This window comes from Schistocerca piceifrons, chromosome 4, assembly GCF_021461385.2.
Source record: "Schistocerca piceifrons isolate TAMUIC-IGC-003096 chromosome 4, iqSchPice1.1, whole genome shotgun sequence".
NCBI classification, from domain to species: domain Eukaryota; kingdom Metazoa; phylum Arthropoda; class Insecta; order Orthoptera; family Acrididae; genus Schistocerca; species Schistocerca piceifrons.
Genome location: NC_060141.1, coordinates 586,426,919 through 586,444,684, shown reverse-complemented (window position 1 = coordinate 586,444,684; position 17,766 = coordinate 586,426,919). Strand labels below are relative to the sequence as shown.

Genomic DNA, 17,766 nt, shown 5'->3' with positions numbered 1-17,766 from the left:
AATAAAATATTGTATCAAATAATTACATTAAAGTGAAGGCTTCATATCCGTTCAAGAATGGATACTGTTGCTGTCAACCCATCTAGTGACATCTAAGCATTTTGGTACCACAAAGAAAGGAAAAAAGGCTAATTACTGGAAACCATGTATCAAGAAGATTCAAACACACAGGTGCCATAGGCTACCTGAACACCCATGATATTGGCAATCTAACTGCAATTCCACTCAACACTTTGAATATGAAGTGCCTCTGTGTTTGGAGTGTGCTGATATAATCATTGCAAACTCATTGCATATTTAGACCAGGACATGGAGTCACTGATTCTTTGGGAGGATGCAGCATTTGACGTAGAGGAAGTCACAAAAACCATTAGGGATGGTATGATTCTTCACTTGTGATTTCATTGATTAATGATGCCCCAGTGGTAATCTGGTCTTCCTCCATGTTCGTCACCACTCTGCCCCTGACTTCACCTGTGATATCTGTTCTGTATGTCGTCTACCTTGTAGATATGACAAAGACTGAGCAAGTCACAATGGTGCCCACTTGTGCACTTTGCTGTCAGCCACTCTCAGTAGCGTTACGCCAGTGTACTGATTACTTAGTTTAGTTTCCCTTTCCTCTGGCCTCTACATTAGTTACCAAAAAATTCTTGATCTCCATCCATCCTTTTTCTTCTTCCTGCTCTTTCACTGTGGAATATTTCTGTAAAACCCTTCCACATTTGATAAATACTTAACAGTTTTTTCACCCCAGATGTGTAATTCATCTTCCAATTCCAGCTTCTGTAGAGAGATTATTTCTGAGAGATCATTATTAATAATCACTGCCAACTCCTCAGTAATACCTGACCATGTCCCAACACTTTAAAACATGAGTTCATCTCTTCATATACATCCGCTAATTCATGTGAATCTTTCTTTTCCCCAGTTGCTAATGCTTTGCTATGAGAGGCAAAGGACATGGCTCGAACCACTTCTTGCATGGATAAAACATTATACTTCTCCTGATTATTTTGTGAAAGGTCATAACCTTTTGAGTTACAATAACGAGAAACCTTCTCACCTAGTAATCTAGAATTTTTGTCTTTCAACTTCTATGTTTCACGCCCACTTTGTTCCTTTAGTTCATTTTTACATGCTTGCAGCACTAATCTGAACTGCGCGGACATACCTTCAAGCCATTTGTTTCTTTCTTCCTCCCATTCCGTAATCTTATGCTCTTTCTTGGCCCTCTTCTCATCTCTTTCCTTTTAGACCTCCTCCTGTGCCCTCTGGTGTGTAACAGTGCCATTTTGTAGCTGTACTGTGCCCAGAAGACATGTTGCCTATTACTATCCAAACAATGTGGTCACGTGGATACTGTTGATGATACTTTAACCTTAACTATTTTCTTGTACAACTGCCTTTACAGAATTCTCTTAATACAGTGGACCTGCTATGCAGTGCCACGATCTCTAGCCATGTGATTTCTCCTCCATCTGTGGAGGATTGATGACAAAAAGAGAGCTTTGTAGTATTCAAGCTATGAAATGACTTAACTACTTTTTAAAGAACCCATCTATATTTTCTTTCTCCATTGTAACAGTTACAACATTGGGTGAACAGATCTCAAGCCAAATTACAACAGAACAGAAGAGAATGACATTTCTCTCCATCATCTGTCAGCTGTTTCTGGGCGCTATCATTGTAGGCAGCACCTCCTGTTCTCTGCCTTCCAAAATGCCACCGAGCCATGACACCAAAGCATAAGAGACCCCTTCACAGCAGGTGGAGATGTTCAATTGCCATCATACCTTGGTATCGTTTTTTGCTCACACGTCTCACTCCAGCTGTGTGTGTTCATCAAACCAGTGCATGCACAGTGGAAAGTTATCTACATGCTAACTAACCTAAGCAATGTTTTCACATGAACATCTTTCATCTCAGTGTGAGGAAGTGGTAGAATATCATGTTACATCACAGATTCCCCCCCCCCCCCCCCCCCCCCCCCCGTTAAGATGAAATATGTCATGTAAAACTACTTATTTAACTAATTACAGTCAATTTATAACTTTCATCTTTTTTAACTTATTGTGATTAAACTTAAAGTTTATTAAAATCAAATTCAAATTCAGTTTTGTTCTTTCACAATACGAAATTTGTGTGCGCATATTTCTTTGTTCAGTCTTTTTGATTTGCGATTACTAGGTTCAACGGCAATTGCATTTCCATTGTGGTTACGTCTATCCTCTCTCACTTTCTTAAACTACGATTGTCATCCAGCCATTTCCTAATTACATTGCTAGATTTTCGTACATGGAGAAAATCCATAAGAGATTTGCCCTATTTGACCAGGCTCAATCATTCTTTCAGTATTTCACTCAAAGGTAATTTGCATCTCACTGTTCGTAAATCATTGTTTGCAATATTACAAGGTTCTCAAATTAATTGAGATTGGAAAGGTTTATGTCTTTAATTACCATATAAGCAGACATTTTCCTCTACACATCTTCCCACAATTTTAGATTCCAGATTTGTGATAAGCCAACATGTACAGAGACAAATATTCAAAGAACCGATCATTGCCCAGGTAAGTCTATTTGATTTCAACTATTTTGGAGAATACTTAATTTGTGTTACAAATGGTTGCAATACAGTTTCCTACCTTTGCAAGAACTGTGCTTACACCTTTTCCTTCAGATGTATACTGTGTTTATACTATATCGTCTTTGTGATGCAGATGTCCCTCTCCTTCCCCTCTACATAAAAGAAATGGTACAGGCCATTCCTTCCATTGTTTCATCTGACCAAGGATTAGACCATCCCTTCTGTGAGTTCATCTATCCTCCTCCTTTCCCATGTCTATATAAAACTGTATCAACCTCTTCTTAGCAATTTGTAATTTTATCCACAGCTTACAAGCCTTACCCTTATAACTTCCAGTGACAAAGTTTCTCAGTATCCTGATGACCTTACCTCACTGTTTCAAACATACGTTCCCTAACTCGTTTTATAACTGTCATAGCTGGAAACGCCACACTTAAGAAAATCTCCAGGGCTGGTATGTTTTGGTCGAATGGATTTCACTTTTAAACCCAACATTTCGGCCCCCTCAGCATAGAACATTTTCAAGGGGGATCATAGCTTCTTTAAATGTCCAATTCACACCCTAGCTCACTAGTGACTGCATCAAAATTCTGTTTACATTCTTTCAAATTGTGCAATACAGAGCCTGCATGCATGTTATCTTTTTCAAAGGTAAATCACTCAAGTTCTATTCAGAATGATTCTAAGTTTGTTCTTAAGTTGTAGGTACTCTTCTCCATAATTATAAGACAAGACACCTCTGCCTAATACACATCAGTTGTTTGACTTCATGTAAAAAGATATATGTTAATATCTATCATATTTTTCATATCCTTTAATGAACTGAAGCAACTTTATTGGAGATAACATTAATCATTTAGACTAGTTTTGCTCCTCATTTGTTAAACAAGTGATTAGCTCTCTGTTGCAATCATTAACAAACATATGAATTTATCACAGCCCAAGGTCTTTCTTGTTCCACTATTTTCTTTTCACTGATATGTCACAGTCTCGTTTAAGGACAGATATTAGCTTCCTTCCATTACCCCTAAACCCTCCATTTATTTCACGTTACTATTATATACTTAAGATCATAATACCAGTGGTCCTGTAACTTACCATAGTGTCAAAAAGATACTGTCTATGCCAGTACATCATATGTATGTTGCCCTAGGTTACTTGAATTGTCTCTTGGCTTTACCTGTGTAAACAAGTTGTAATTACCATAATGTGTCATGGATAAGAGAAGGGTTTCAGCAATAGAAACATGTGAATCTTGACAGGGGGAAGACAGAACCAGTACTCCTGCTGGAGAAGAATGAAAAAAAATTAAGAATAAGTGTGTTAGGACTGAAGAAATGAAGAATACAGATCCCCAAAGACAACTTCCCATCCCAACCCTCGTCTCAAGATACCCTGCATAATGGGTTCTTCACTGAGACACAGGAGAATGAAGTTTGGCCAATGTGCCGTGCCGTACAGTATGGACTGGTCTTGGTTTCACCCAAAAAGACCCCAAAAATGATTCTGACTTCACTCCTATGGCTAGCCAGTAGAGATTGGGTAACAATAAGCCAGTCATCAGTAGTAATTAGCCTTTTGATCATCTGTCAGTAAGTCAGTGGTCTCTCATGGTATTTCATCACTGTGAAACATAAGTATCTCCATACTTAACAGTTTACAGTACCTATTTAATATCCTATGTTACCCAATGTCTCCTATAAAAGAAATTCGAAACACATACTTTACTCATAAGAGGAAAGGAAAGGTAGAAAATCCCATGTACAAAACATACAAAATTACCTTTCTTGTACTCAAACAGAGCTTACAATCAGTAGTAATGTATGTTTTTTGCACCCAGATAACAGGCTTCTCCTGTTATTTTCATGCTGCAAGATAGAATAGTAAGAACAGGATGTAAATTATAGACAGTAGGATAGTTGAAAAGGAAAAAATTGCTCTGTGGAAAACTACATGTGAAGCAATGAAGCAATTAACTGAGACTGCTAACAATCCACTGAATTTGCAAAGGGTGCAAATCCTCGTGGGGATTTGAATTTCTTTAATACAGCAGTGTTGTACAAGCCCTTTTTCTGAGCAGTCTCTGGGTCTGCTAATACTGTCTTTGGATATGGTATATCCAGCACCTTGAAAGGTTCTGTGTGGCTTTGAAAAAAATTACTTGTTCCTCACTTTAGGTTAGAACTAGGGAGGAATTCCTGGACTAATACCAAGTTATCAACCTGGAATGCAAGTGTAATTGCTTTTGCAACGTATTTCCTTAATCAGCTTTCTGCTTATTCTTGCAAGTTCTCCTTCACAATATTATGTTGTTCTTTGTGTTTAATGGGTATTGTAGGCAGCCACTTAAACAAGTAACAGTGGTTCACCAATAAAACTTTTATTCCTTTATATACTACAGGTTAAGTAATACTATGGTGTTACTGCAACTGATCCAGCACTAATGCTTAAGTTGCTTATTCTGACAGCTGATTTGTAAAAGTTAAACACATGATTCCCAAGGCTTGTAACATAATGTAAAACATTTTCTTTAGCTTTAGCCAAACATTAAATAAAAGGTAATGTGGCTATAGAGCCTCGGGTAGGTAATAACAAAATCAAATTAATAGTACAATAAAGTAACAAGTATAACTAAATGTATTTCTATCACTAAACTGAATTTCAGATTCTTTACAAAGCAGCATTTTAGTGCTTTTGATTATTCTCTTCAACTTTAAACTTATGCACTGCTCCTGAACCAGTGATTATATTTAACACTAGACTTTCTCGCCCCAGCAGATGAAAACAGATGAACATACAGGGTGATTCAAAAAGAATACCACAACTTTAGGAATTTAAAACTCTGCAACGACAAAAGGCAGAGCTAAGCACTATCTGTCGGCGAATTAAGGGAGCTATAAAGTTTCATTTAGTTGTACATTTGTTCGCTTGAGGCGCTGTTGACTAGGCATCAGCGTCAGTTGATGCTAAGATGGCGACCGCTCAACAGAAAGCTTTTTGTGTTATTGAGTACAGCAGAAGTGAATCGACGACAGTTGTTCAGCGTGCATTTCGAACGAAGTATGGTGTTAAACCTCCTGATAGGTGGTGTATTAAATGTTGGTATAAACAGTTTACAGAGAATGGGTGTTTGTGCAAAGGGAAAAGTTCTGGACGGCCGAGAACGAGTGATGAAAATGTAGCACGCATCCAGCAAGCATTTGTTCGCAGCCTAGGAAAATCGACTCGCAGAGCTAGCAGAGAGCTGCAAATTCCACAATCAACTGTATGGAGAGTCCTACGAAAAAGGTTAGTTATGAAACCTTATCGTCTGAAATTGGTTCAAGCACTGTCTGCAGCTGATAAGATTAAAAGAATCGATTTCTGTGATTTTATCCTTGCTCAAATGGAAACAGATGAATCTTTCGTTTCAAAGATTGTGTTTAGTGATGAAGCAACTTTCCACACTAACGGGAAAGTCAACCGTCACAATGTCTGTATATGGGGCACTGAGAATCCGCGGGAAACAACTCTGTATGAACGTGATTCGCCTAAGGTGAATGTTTTCTGTGCCATTTCAGCCAATAAAGTTTTTGGTCCCTTTTTCTTCGAAGGTGCTACTGTAACTGGACTACAGTATCTGGAGATGTTAGAGAATTGGCTGTTCCCTCAGCTCGAACAAGAAGCACAACAATTCATATTTCAGCAGGATGGAGCGCCACCACATTGGCACTTATCTGTCCGTAACTACCTGAACGTCAACTACCCGAGGCGATGGATCGGCCGCCAGGCAGCCCGTGACAGAGCACTTCATCACTGGCCTCCAAGAAGCCCTGATCTTACCCCCTGCGATTTTTTCTTATGGGGGTATGTTAAGGATATGGTGTTTCGGCCACCTCTCCCAGCCACCATTGATGATTTGAAACGAGAAATAACAGCAGCTATCCAAACTGTTACGCCTGATATGCTACAGAGAGTGTGGAACGAGTTGGAGTATCGGGTTGATATTGCTCGAGTGTCTGGAGGGGGCCATATTGAACATCTCTGAACTTGTTTTTGAGTGAAAAAAAACCTTTTTAAATACTCTTTGTAATGACGTATAACAGAAGGTTATATTATGTTTCTTTCATTAAATACACATTTTTGAAGTTGTGGTATTCTTTTTGAATCACCCTGTATAATAACATTCTTTATATTATGTAAATGTGTAAACTTTTTTGATTAAATCCAGTTTTATTTACAAATCAGTGAGCAATAAACACTAGCTTTGCCTCAAGTAAGTAATTAAGCTAAATATAACTGTGTAACTAAAATAAATAAAGATACTTTTTTCAGATTTTTGACTGGTAACATGAGGCATACAACATTCATAGGTTCATAACATCCTCTAGATTATCTTATTATAAACTCCTCCTGGATCATGAGAGAAAATGCATCATAAATCTTTCCCACCTAAGTCTCTGTTTATTATTACATTTCTTCCTGTAAGTATAGGGAATCTATAACGTAGGATGTCTGATGCATCATAGACTTCACTGCTTACATACTATGTTATTATGATGTAAAATGTCTCTCAGATAATCCATAAGGCACACATACTTACTGCCATAAACCTTAAAATACAGACACACATTAATATCACTATATGTACTGCCTGCACATACACTATGTGATCAATAGTATCCCGGACACCCCAAAAACATATGTCTTTCATATTAGGTGCATTGTGCTGCCACCTACTGCCAGGTACTCCATATCAGCGACCTCAGTAGTCATTAGACATCGTGAGAGAGCAGAATGGGGCACTCTGCGGAACTCATGGACTTCAAATGTGGTCAGGTGATTGGGTGTCATTTGTGTCATACGTCTGTACACGAGATTTCCACACTCTTAAACATCCCTAGGTCCATTGTTTCCAAAGTGATAGTGATGTGGAGACGTGAAGGGACATGTACAGCACGAAAGTGTACAGGCCGAGCTCGTCTGTTGACAGACAGAGACCGCCGACAGTTGAAGAGGGTCGTAATGTGTAATAGGCACGTATCTATCCAGACCATCACACAGGAATTTCAAACTGCATCAGGATCCACTGCAATTACTATGACAGTTAGGTGGGAGGTGAGAAATCTTGGATTTCATGGTCGAGCAGTTGCTCATAAGCCACGCATCATGACAGTAAATGCCAAACAATGCCTCGCTTGTTGTAAGGAGCATAAACATTGAACGATTGAACAGTGGAAAAACAATGTATGGAGTAACGAATCACAGTACACATGGCAATCCGATGGCAGAGTGTGGGTATAGCGAACGCCCGCTGAACTCATCTGCCAGTGCGTGTATTGCCAACAGTAAAATTTGGAGGTGGTGGTGTTATAATGCGGTCATGCTTTCCATGGAGGGGGCTTGCATCCCTTGTTGTTTTGCGTGGCACTATCACAGCACAGGCCTACATTGATGTTTTAAGCACCTTCTTCCTTCCCACTGTTGAAGAGCAATTTGGGGATGGTGATTGCATCTTTCAACACAATTGAGCTTGTGTTCATAATGCACGGCCTATGGTGGAGTGATTACATGATAACAACATCCCTGTAATGGACTTGTCTGCACAGAGTCATGACATGAATCCTATTGAATACCTTTGGGGTGTTTGGGAACGCTGCCTTCGTGCCAGGCCTCACTGACCGACATCGCTACCTCTCCTCAGTGCAGCACTCCTTGAAACCTTCCAACACCTGATTGGACGTATGCCTGTGAGAGTGGAAGCTGTCATCAAGGCTAAGGGTGGGTCAACACCATATTGAATTCCAGCGTTACCAATGGAGGGTGCCACGAACTTGTAAATCATTTTCAGCCAGGTGTCCATATACTTTTGATCACATAGTGTAGGGTGCTTACACAGCTCAAATATTCAACATCATATTCATTTGAGATTGAATATTTTTCAAAATTAGGCTTAGGAACATCATAAACTTTAGTATACTCATTAGGACATGCACATTCTCATTTAAATGTTACTTCAAATTGACTCAAAGTCTTAAACTTATTTCTGCATTTGGATCTCCAATTTACTGCTTCCCGTTGTAATTGTTTAACAGTAAAGTTAATTTTAGTGGTATCAGCCCAACCCTTTGGGTAACATTTCTTTACATTGCTTCTAAAAGGCAATTGGAAGTTCAGACACATGTGGTTTGAACTTCAGAAATTCCTTTTGGTGTACTACAATATTGAACAAAGAATTAATTGTAGCACTTGTGGATTCAGCTTTCTCTTGTACCTTTTGTTCAACTATCTCCCGTAAACATTCATCCAAACTAGTCAAAGTATTTGGGACACCAATTACTTCACCAAAATCTCTACTCTGCTCTAAAACTTTTACTCATTTTGCTGTCTATGAGACTTGATTATGTCTTCAAATTCCTAGGTGGATATTTCCTCTATATTTTTCATCTGACCATTTACCTCTTAAAACTGTTCTAGAATTTCCATTCTGAACAAATCACATAGCTGTTCTATTTCAAGCTGTAACTCCTTGGGAAACTTTACTAAGGTAGCTTCAGTATAAGAAATCTTATCTACTTTTGTAGATACCTCCTCTAATCCTTGTCCATGGGAAATAATGTTATTAGGTAACTCTTCTTTAGTGGTTCATATTATCAGCTAATTCATCTTTAGTGGATTTCATACTATCTATTAATTCCTCTCCTTGTGTTTGAAGGGCTTTAACATTTTTTGACAGTTTGTCGAAAGTTTTTAGTTTTTCTCATATTTCAGCTAAACTGCTTTACATGTTGCAGGTGGTAGGTGGTGTACTGTAATTATAGCAATATATAATATACCCAGGAACCCTGAAACCCTTGGATTCTGTTTTACTATCAACACCAAGAATCAGTAGAACGTACATTGACAACACTTCATGAGCAGATCACCGCAAAAAAAAGGGGGTCAGGCATACCGCATACTGCCACTGCATTGTGTATGGATGAAATGATGTTGCCATCAGCCACTGTGTAATAATCACATAGTTAGCTGACCAGATGCTGCACTGCAAAGTGTAGTGAAGCTGCTGTTTTGTAGGTCAGCTGCTGCAGAGTCACTCTCGGAGATTACTGCTGCACATGTAGCCTCAGAACCATCATGCCAAAATCTTCCATTTTGTAAACATAATATTTATGACTCACATGTCAACAGTTATTTCAGCACTAAAACATTTCATTTTTGACCTGGTTGCTGTAGTTAGCTAATCTTGTTTATCCCTTCTGTTGCTGTAATTCAAACTTATTTGGTTTTTACTGAATCATAAAATTACTTCTTTCTAAAAACTGTAATAACATTTGGTGACATTACATCGTGAGCTCATCTGTATTGTCTTTGCTGTTTACTTCGGTTGCTCTAGGCAGCATCATATTTTCTTTGGTTATTTCTTGAAAATTCTTCTTATTTGTGGTAAAGCTCTCTTCTCTTCACACCTCTTATCCATGTTGTGTGCATAGGGCACCAAAATGGCATTTAATGGTGCCATTATATGGCTGCCTGAGCCCAGAAGATGTGTTACATGTTACTTCCCGAACGATGTCACCTTGATGCTATCTATCATACTTTCACCTTAACTATTTTCTTGTACAATCGTCTTTCCAGAATTTTATTGGCGCAGTTGACCTGCTATGCAGTGCCACCAACGCTTGCCCTGTGACTTCTTCTCCAACTGCAGAGAATCAAAGGCTGGAAGAGAGCATTGTAGTATTCAAGCTATGAAATGACATAAATTCTTTTTAAAGAACTTTTCTGTATTTTGTTGCTCTAATGTAACAATTACAGCATTAGGTAACAAATCTCTTATTCATTAGAACAGCATCTCCAAACCAAATCTCAAAGCAAAACATAACAGAAGAGAATGGCATTTCTTTTCAGCCTGTTTCAAACGTATGTGGATCTTGTAATTGTAAGCAGCGCCTTTTGTTCTCTACCTTCCAAAACACTATCAAGCTGTGACACAAAATCATAAGCGATCCCTTCACAGCAGGTGGAGATGCCCACTTACATTACACCTTTGTAATGTTCTGGGCTCGCGCATCTCTCTCTGACTCTGTACATAGATCAAGCCAGTGCACACACTGTGGATACTTCTCTAAATGCTAACTATCGGACAATTGTTTTCACATGAACATCTTTCCTCCAGTTGTGAGGAATATTGTGTTACACCACTTCTAGATTTTTTTCTCTTCATTTTGCCTCCTGCTCTTTCCTATCTGCCTCCATACATGCCAACAATTTTGCTATTAGATCCATTTTGTCTGCACTAAGTACTTTCAGCTTCAGTCTTCATTTCACTCTCTCCAAACTCAATCCAAATAGATATTCCTAGAGAGTTATTCACACATTTGTGATTTAAATGGTACACATTTACAACAAATTACAGCGGTCCACAGCACTAAATAGAAACAGCCGGCACAACCACAAAAGCAGACAACTGTATCCAATGATTGCTAAAAACAGCACCTTGCTGGGTCATAGGATTTACCCGACTTGGCGTTCTTCATTGTACTGCTGATGGTCAATTTTTCTGGTTGATGAAGATGAAATTCCATGTGGTTTCAGTCCAGACAGGGTCACTAAGTGCTTCTTGTCTGTCATCTCATAGCTTCGGCTGAGTCTCACTTGCGGCCGCCACAAGACATATCCTGCGACATCTTGTTCCTAGACTTTCTCCAAAATTTATTGGCATATACCCTGTTACATATATGCTATCAGACTAAATAGGTGTCATCAGCCTCACTTTGACCTATGAACGTAGAGGAATTTCCTCTATCCCAGTAATCATTGCCCTGTAGCTACTTTTCCAGAAGCTCCAAAGTCTGACCATTGGATTGGACAACAAACACTGCAGTCAGTCACTGCACTGTCACCATTCGCTTTCTACCATCTCCTCTGTAAACAACACAGGACCACAGTCTTAAGTGAAACAGGATAAGAACATACTAAGGATCTCCCACGTCACCTCCAACTAGCCGGCAGCTCCACACTGTGTTAGGTGGCCTCTTCTCAAACAGTCCATGTACACTTGCTAAACAGCAATACCCATCTTGAAAACAGGCAGCAAATCAAGACTCCCCCTTCCCCCCCTCCCACACACAGTAACCTACCTCCAGAAATGTTGAACATTTCCCATACAGAGATTATAACTTGACTGTTCCCTGACTACAGACTTCTGAACACCTGCACCCTACCTCTGTCCCAGAGGGCTCAAAACTACTACTGCGTACCAATAGTGCTGCCTTCCACTTCCTTGGCTTCATGAGCTCCTCACAGCTCCACAGAATTACTTTCACATGCAGACACAATCAGCCTCCACTGCAGAAAGTAGGCACTTTTATTGGTCGTTTCCTGTTAATGCTCATGGTACTACTGCAAAGTGTTGCTGCTTACCAAGACTTTCAGTAGTTTGTACCCAAAGGGTATTAAGAAACACCAGCCACCTGGTGGAAGCCATTCACCTTTCAAAACAGCCAGGTCAGGGCAGACCATCTCACTTCCACTGGATTAGTGAAACCCTCCCCTTTACCTCCAGGCTGGAGAATAGCTACTGTCTCATGGGAACCAGAAAACTGTCGTGGACATTCACAAGAGCAACCAGTACTGGTTGACAGGATCAGCCCAGAAATGATAAGTTACAAGGTTTGCAATTAAGTGATGACAGACGTGTCCACGAAAGTGGATTACTCTTGATAGAGTTGTGAACTTCAAAGGAACTAATTTTTTAAAGAATACAGTTATACTGTAACAAGGTACCACATTGAAATAAATTTTTCACTTCATGTTGTTGTTTGAGTATTAATTATGAAATAGGGAAAAAGATTTTCTGTGTCACATTGCAATGTATTTTTCATAACATCGTAATATACCAGCTTTGCTATGTGTTAGATCTGCACAACTACTTCGTCAAAAGTTTAGTATTATATCATCCTTTCTGCTTGCTCGTTAGCTGATTATTATGTCTTTTGTTTGCTGAGTTGTGATCAATCTTCAAATATACAATTTAATTTTAATTCTTTATTTTATTCTGCAAGTTGAGGCAGGAGAAAAATTCGAGAGTATCATTTAGAAGAGGAGACATAGATAGTGCTTGAAGGAAAAAGACTGAAAGACTTGCAGTGCATTACATTCTTGTGCAAAGATATGAGTGAATTTTGTAAGGGCATATTTTCTTAAACTTGTCCATTCTCCCTTAGGTACTGACTACAACATAGTTTGTCCAAGCTCTGTTTTTGTATAATTGTTATAATTAACATAATTCTCATACATTTCTAGATCATGTTATTGTAATGAGGAAAGGTGGTTACCCAGTAGCTGTGAATCATTCTAAAGACCAGGAACCCATGAAGCAACTTATTGAAGACCTAATTATACCACCTGACAGCAAAGTGTAAGTGTGTGCAATGATGTAGTTACAGTGTTCATGTAGTAAACCTACTTCTGTCAAATTTTAACTACCAGAAACAATTATAATGGTTATTTATTTCAGGATCCTTGTACTGGCTTTTCATCGAGGTTGTTATACACTAAACTGCAAACGTCTGCGAGGTCATTTTGATATGATGTGCAAAGGACTTGAAGCGATGGGATATGCTGTTGTACCTGTCTCTTTGTCTTTGTGGTCAGATATTCCTGACTATGAGAAAATTCCATACCTTATGCAGAATATTAAATCAAAATGTGATATGACAAATAGTGAAATAAAATTAGTTCAATAAATGAGACACAGTAAAAGCTTATTGCAGGAATTTTATGTTCATTTCATGAGTCGGACCCTGTTCTTTTAAGTTTTGGAGATGAACATCTTCCAGATGAAATAGTGTGAACTTGTCAAGCACTGCTACTACACTGTTGAGGAGTTCATGAAGGATAAACTGAACATTTGAGCAGGATGAATTTACATATAGTCTTGTGTGTAAATGTAGCTGTCCTTCGCAAAAGGGAGGAAAGAAAAATAAAAGTTTATATTAATGTTAAAATTCTGTGTACCAATTAGGCCTAAGTTATGTTATCCATTTTTTTGACATGTCTTCTGGACACTAATCATATGATTAGAAATTGTATGTTATGGGATGAATAAAACACTATTCACTTATTAATGGAGAAGGGAGGGTGGGGGTATCAACTGGACAAGTTAGTTGTGGCCAAATCAAATCAACTGTTAAAGGAAGTAAATAAAACAAAAATTAATATAGTGCAATAGTCACAGTAAGCTAGACAGCAAAAAGAACCACATTTACTTTCTGTGTCAAAAGCATCCACATACAACCTGCATACCTAACTCAAACTAGAAAAAACTATAAACATTACAAACATTAAACAACAAATGATGGAAGGAGTAAAAGTAGCAAGTCACCAAATATTTGAGGTAGTGAGCTGGTGTTTGGCTTATAAGCAAGACTGAGAACTTTGGTAGCTTTCAAATAAATCCTTCTTCAGAGTTATTAAGTACACATACCCTACATAGCTACATTGCCCTGACTATGCATTGCGCCAGCACTGCAGCCTTACTATGCTGAGAGGTTGTGCCAGGTGAAGTGGACAAGGAAGTAGGGAAAGGATGGGAGAATGGTGGCTGACAGAGGTGCAGGAGAATGTGGCACCAGTGAGCATTCTGGCCACAGACAGGGGTAGCTGTGCACAGCTTACACTGATGTGGGGCAGTGGATTGAGAGGGGGAGCCTGTGGAAAGGAGAGTGTGATTGTAGTATAAACGGAGTTACAGTCTTGGGGCAGAGGTGTACATTGGTGTCCACCAAGAACTTTCCATTACCAATTGCAGATGAAAACTTGACAACCAACAAGTCCATTGATCATAGCTGAGTCTATGGTGCACTAGACTGGAAGTATATTAAATTAAAAGAACTGGGCTAAGGTCTACTCTGCCCCACATTCACGGAATATAGATTCTACACAATGGTCCCACCTTTAGATATTAGTTTTCCTTCTTGTGACACCAGTTGGTTGAATGACTTCTAGATAGTACATTATTCTGTGTGGGAATACTGAAGAACGGCATACAACCTGTTAACTTTGGAAAATGAAATTCCAAGTTACCACGTATGGTGCATTCTAAAGCCATAGATGAATCTTGAGAACAGGAATGTATTGCAGAGAAAACAAATCATGGACATATACCATATTTCAAACATAATTTTACATATTGTCGGCGAAGAAACAATACAGCATAAGTAGCAAAATAAGAATTTTACACGAGAGACAAAACATTGTCTAAACTGCACAATACATTTCACAGTGGCGCTAAATTTGCGACATAGCACTACAAGGAAATATTGGATCAAATAAAAATGTGAAACAAAAAAAAAATACGCTTCAGAAAGCTTAATTATGGCACATACACGGAATTGTCTCAGTATTTATGCCATGATCTGTTACTTACGCATTATTTGTTTGTCAGTTTCCCAGCACGACTTGACACATTTACGTTGGTATTTGGTGCTGAGAAAGCTAGTAGGAACACGTTTTGGAGCATTAATCATTTTTTTATTGAAAGACTTCATAGAAACATTTGAAATAAATATACTGTTTACATAGTTCCGATAATGTATGCACATTTCTTCAAGAAAAATCCTTGTCACTCAAAGCAGCAACCGAGAATTACACTGCACTGATACTAGTCATACAGTTATCTCAGCGATAATTTCCATTCATGAGGAATGTTGTCATAACAACTACGACAATTTTTAGGAAGAACAGATTTAAGTTGTTGTAAATGATCCCATTTGGATTTCTTGATTTTCAGTCTTTCCTTGTATTGTTTTGGGAAGCAAACATCTCCAAGAATTTTCCTCGGATGCCTCGGTAATTCTTGCCATACCTCGTTGAAAGAGCACTTGTAGTAAATAATACTATTTGGGCGGTACAGTAGTGCCCTCAGATCGGTAACTGTAGGCTCATTTTTTACGGCTCTTCCAGGCCTAATTGAGTCGTACTGCCACAAACTTTTCTCTGATAAAGAAGGAATAATGTAGGTAATGGACTTCATATGGCTGTGGCTTTTTTCTTGCTTCTTTAGATATAGCGTATTGGCTAGGAAGTGTAACTTCGCGTCCTTTAAGCTTGCACTCAGTGGAACTGTGAATTGAAGCACATTCCATCTGAGTATGGCCTTTCTCCAAAAACTTTTGTGTAATCAATACTCCAGCATCAAATACTAATCTTAAAAGAGCATTAGATAATATCACATTTCTGTTCTGATATGTGCAGCTGTCAGAATACAGAATGACTTGAACGGGATTTTCCTTAATCGTTCTGGATAGGGTGTCCACGATGCACGAGGCAAAACACAATGCAACCACGTCACCTTGCGTTTCATCGAACCAGTAATATACTGCATCATGACTTTCTAAATTATACATTGTAAAGTTATGAACAGCCAACTTTATTTAATAACAAACTGCACTTGCACTTAAAAATGGAGCTACTTTCACGGCCTGTAAGTCCATGGTGTGCACTGAGCAGAGCTTCTGCTGGGCTTCTTTCTTGTCAGCATTTTTTTGCATCCTTGCCTGCTCTTTCCGTTCTGTGTGTTGCTTCCACACGTCTTCACTCAAGTTACCAAGCCTGTAACTACAACACAACTGGTCTTTCTTGGGAGAAAATAAGCTAATATTACCATCTTCTAAAATCAAGTTAAAGGTAGCCCGACTTAATGGGGAAACCTTCTCCACATGACATTTTTCCACATAGAGTCCATACAGCTATTGTCTGGATTGTAGAATAGGCTCAAGGTACAACTTCGAGGAGGATTTCCTACATGACATCATTTCCCAAAATGTGTTAAATACTGCCTGCTTATCATCAGCAGAAAACTAATGACACTTTCTTTGAACGGATTTTTGGCACATCTTCGAAGTACATGTTGGACTTAATTTTTGTGCCTCGCTTGGAGTATCATGAGTGTTTTTACCAATTCGACATCTTTCGTATCCAATATACGCCTGTCCACACATTCTCAGAATTTTATTGGCATTTTTCTTCCAATCTTCAGGATGTGGTTTAGACTTCCTTTTCCTGTCACTGCTTACGTCACCATAAAATTCTTGGCCTTCACTGTCAGCATCATTATTGCTCAAGTGATCTTCCGATAATTTATCTAGAGTATTTGGCAAACAATGAGCACCATCGCATAGCAATGAGTGTATGTGCTGTCATCTCTAGTGGAAACTGAGTGAGTAATATGTACCATGCTGTATGTCATTGTGATGTTGTTTACTTTCTAGAAAGCCTTTGTCAAGAACAGATGTACGAATTTGTTACATGCAATATGTATTTTTCTATACATTGGAAATTAATAAACAATGTTGAGAATATTTACCTGTAAGTGGATTTGCTTTTTATTTGACAATTTAAATTTGTTTATTGAGGAAAATACATACCTAAAGCATTAAAGGAATATATACCGACACTAAATTTAGTTTAAAAAGAAATAATGAAATTTGAAAGTGTGTCTTTGAAAAAGTTGATAAGTAACTAAAACAGAGTGAGGGAGAATCTTTAGTACTGTGGTGATGACAGATAAAGTATTCTGACATTTTTAATATACATTAATGGAAGAATCTTCTTTATTCTTTTTTATTGTAAAAGCAATCTATCAAGTCATTTGCTAAAAAACTTATTCAGTTGCAAATATAATTGGAGAAAGATATTGCGCTCTAAATTAGCAGAGAAGGTGAGTTCCCTAAGTTTATATTCTGAGCAAATCAAAGCAATATATTCTTCTGATATTTGCACCCAGTGCCACAACACACATGCAGCTGTAGAGTTGCACAAAACTAGTGTAGATATCATCACATCTGCTGGTTGTGCTCATCAAGTTGTCAGTATCAGTTCGTGCACATCATTATTTCTGGCAGCCACTTTCAGCTTGTTGTTCAGACAATGCTTCTTAATAGATGAGGTGCAGTCCAGTCTAACCCCTGGGAGATCTTTAAACTACTTTGTGCCTCTCTGATCCTCAGATGAGAAGGACGTAGTTGAGTTTTCAGTGAATTAGTTCCTTTCATAATATGTAGAGATGGTGTCTAGGGCTGTCAACAGTTGCTTCACTATTGTCTCACATTTCTTGCCTTGTGAAAGAGTTGATTGTTCATAAGGATGTCAAAGATGGCACTAACGCACTTCCATGACATGTCACTTTATGTGTTT

General features: G+C 38.5%; 1 protein-coding gene across 5 annotated transcripts in view; it reads left to right on the top strand.

Annotated features, from left to right (window-relative positions):
• Positions 1-13,337, top strand: part of LOC124795518 — a 96,695-nt gene extending 83,358 nt beyond the window's left edge. For all 5 annotated transcript variants that reach the window (XM_047259582.1, XM_047259587.1, XM_047259585.1 and 2 more), the window contains 2 exons: positions 12,874-12,988; positions 13,088-13,337. In XM_047259582.1, the coding sequence (XP_047115538.1) occupies positions 12,874-12,988; positions 13,088-13,316 (344 nt within the window). In that variant the 3' untranslated portion in view covers positions 13,317-13,337. The remainder of the gene's footprint in view (positions 1-12,873; positions 12,989-13,087) is intronic.
• The last annotated feature ends 4,429 nt before the right edge of the window (positions 13,338-17,766 follow it).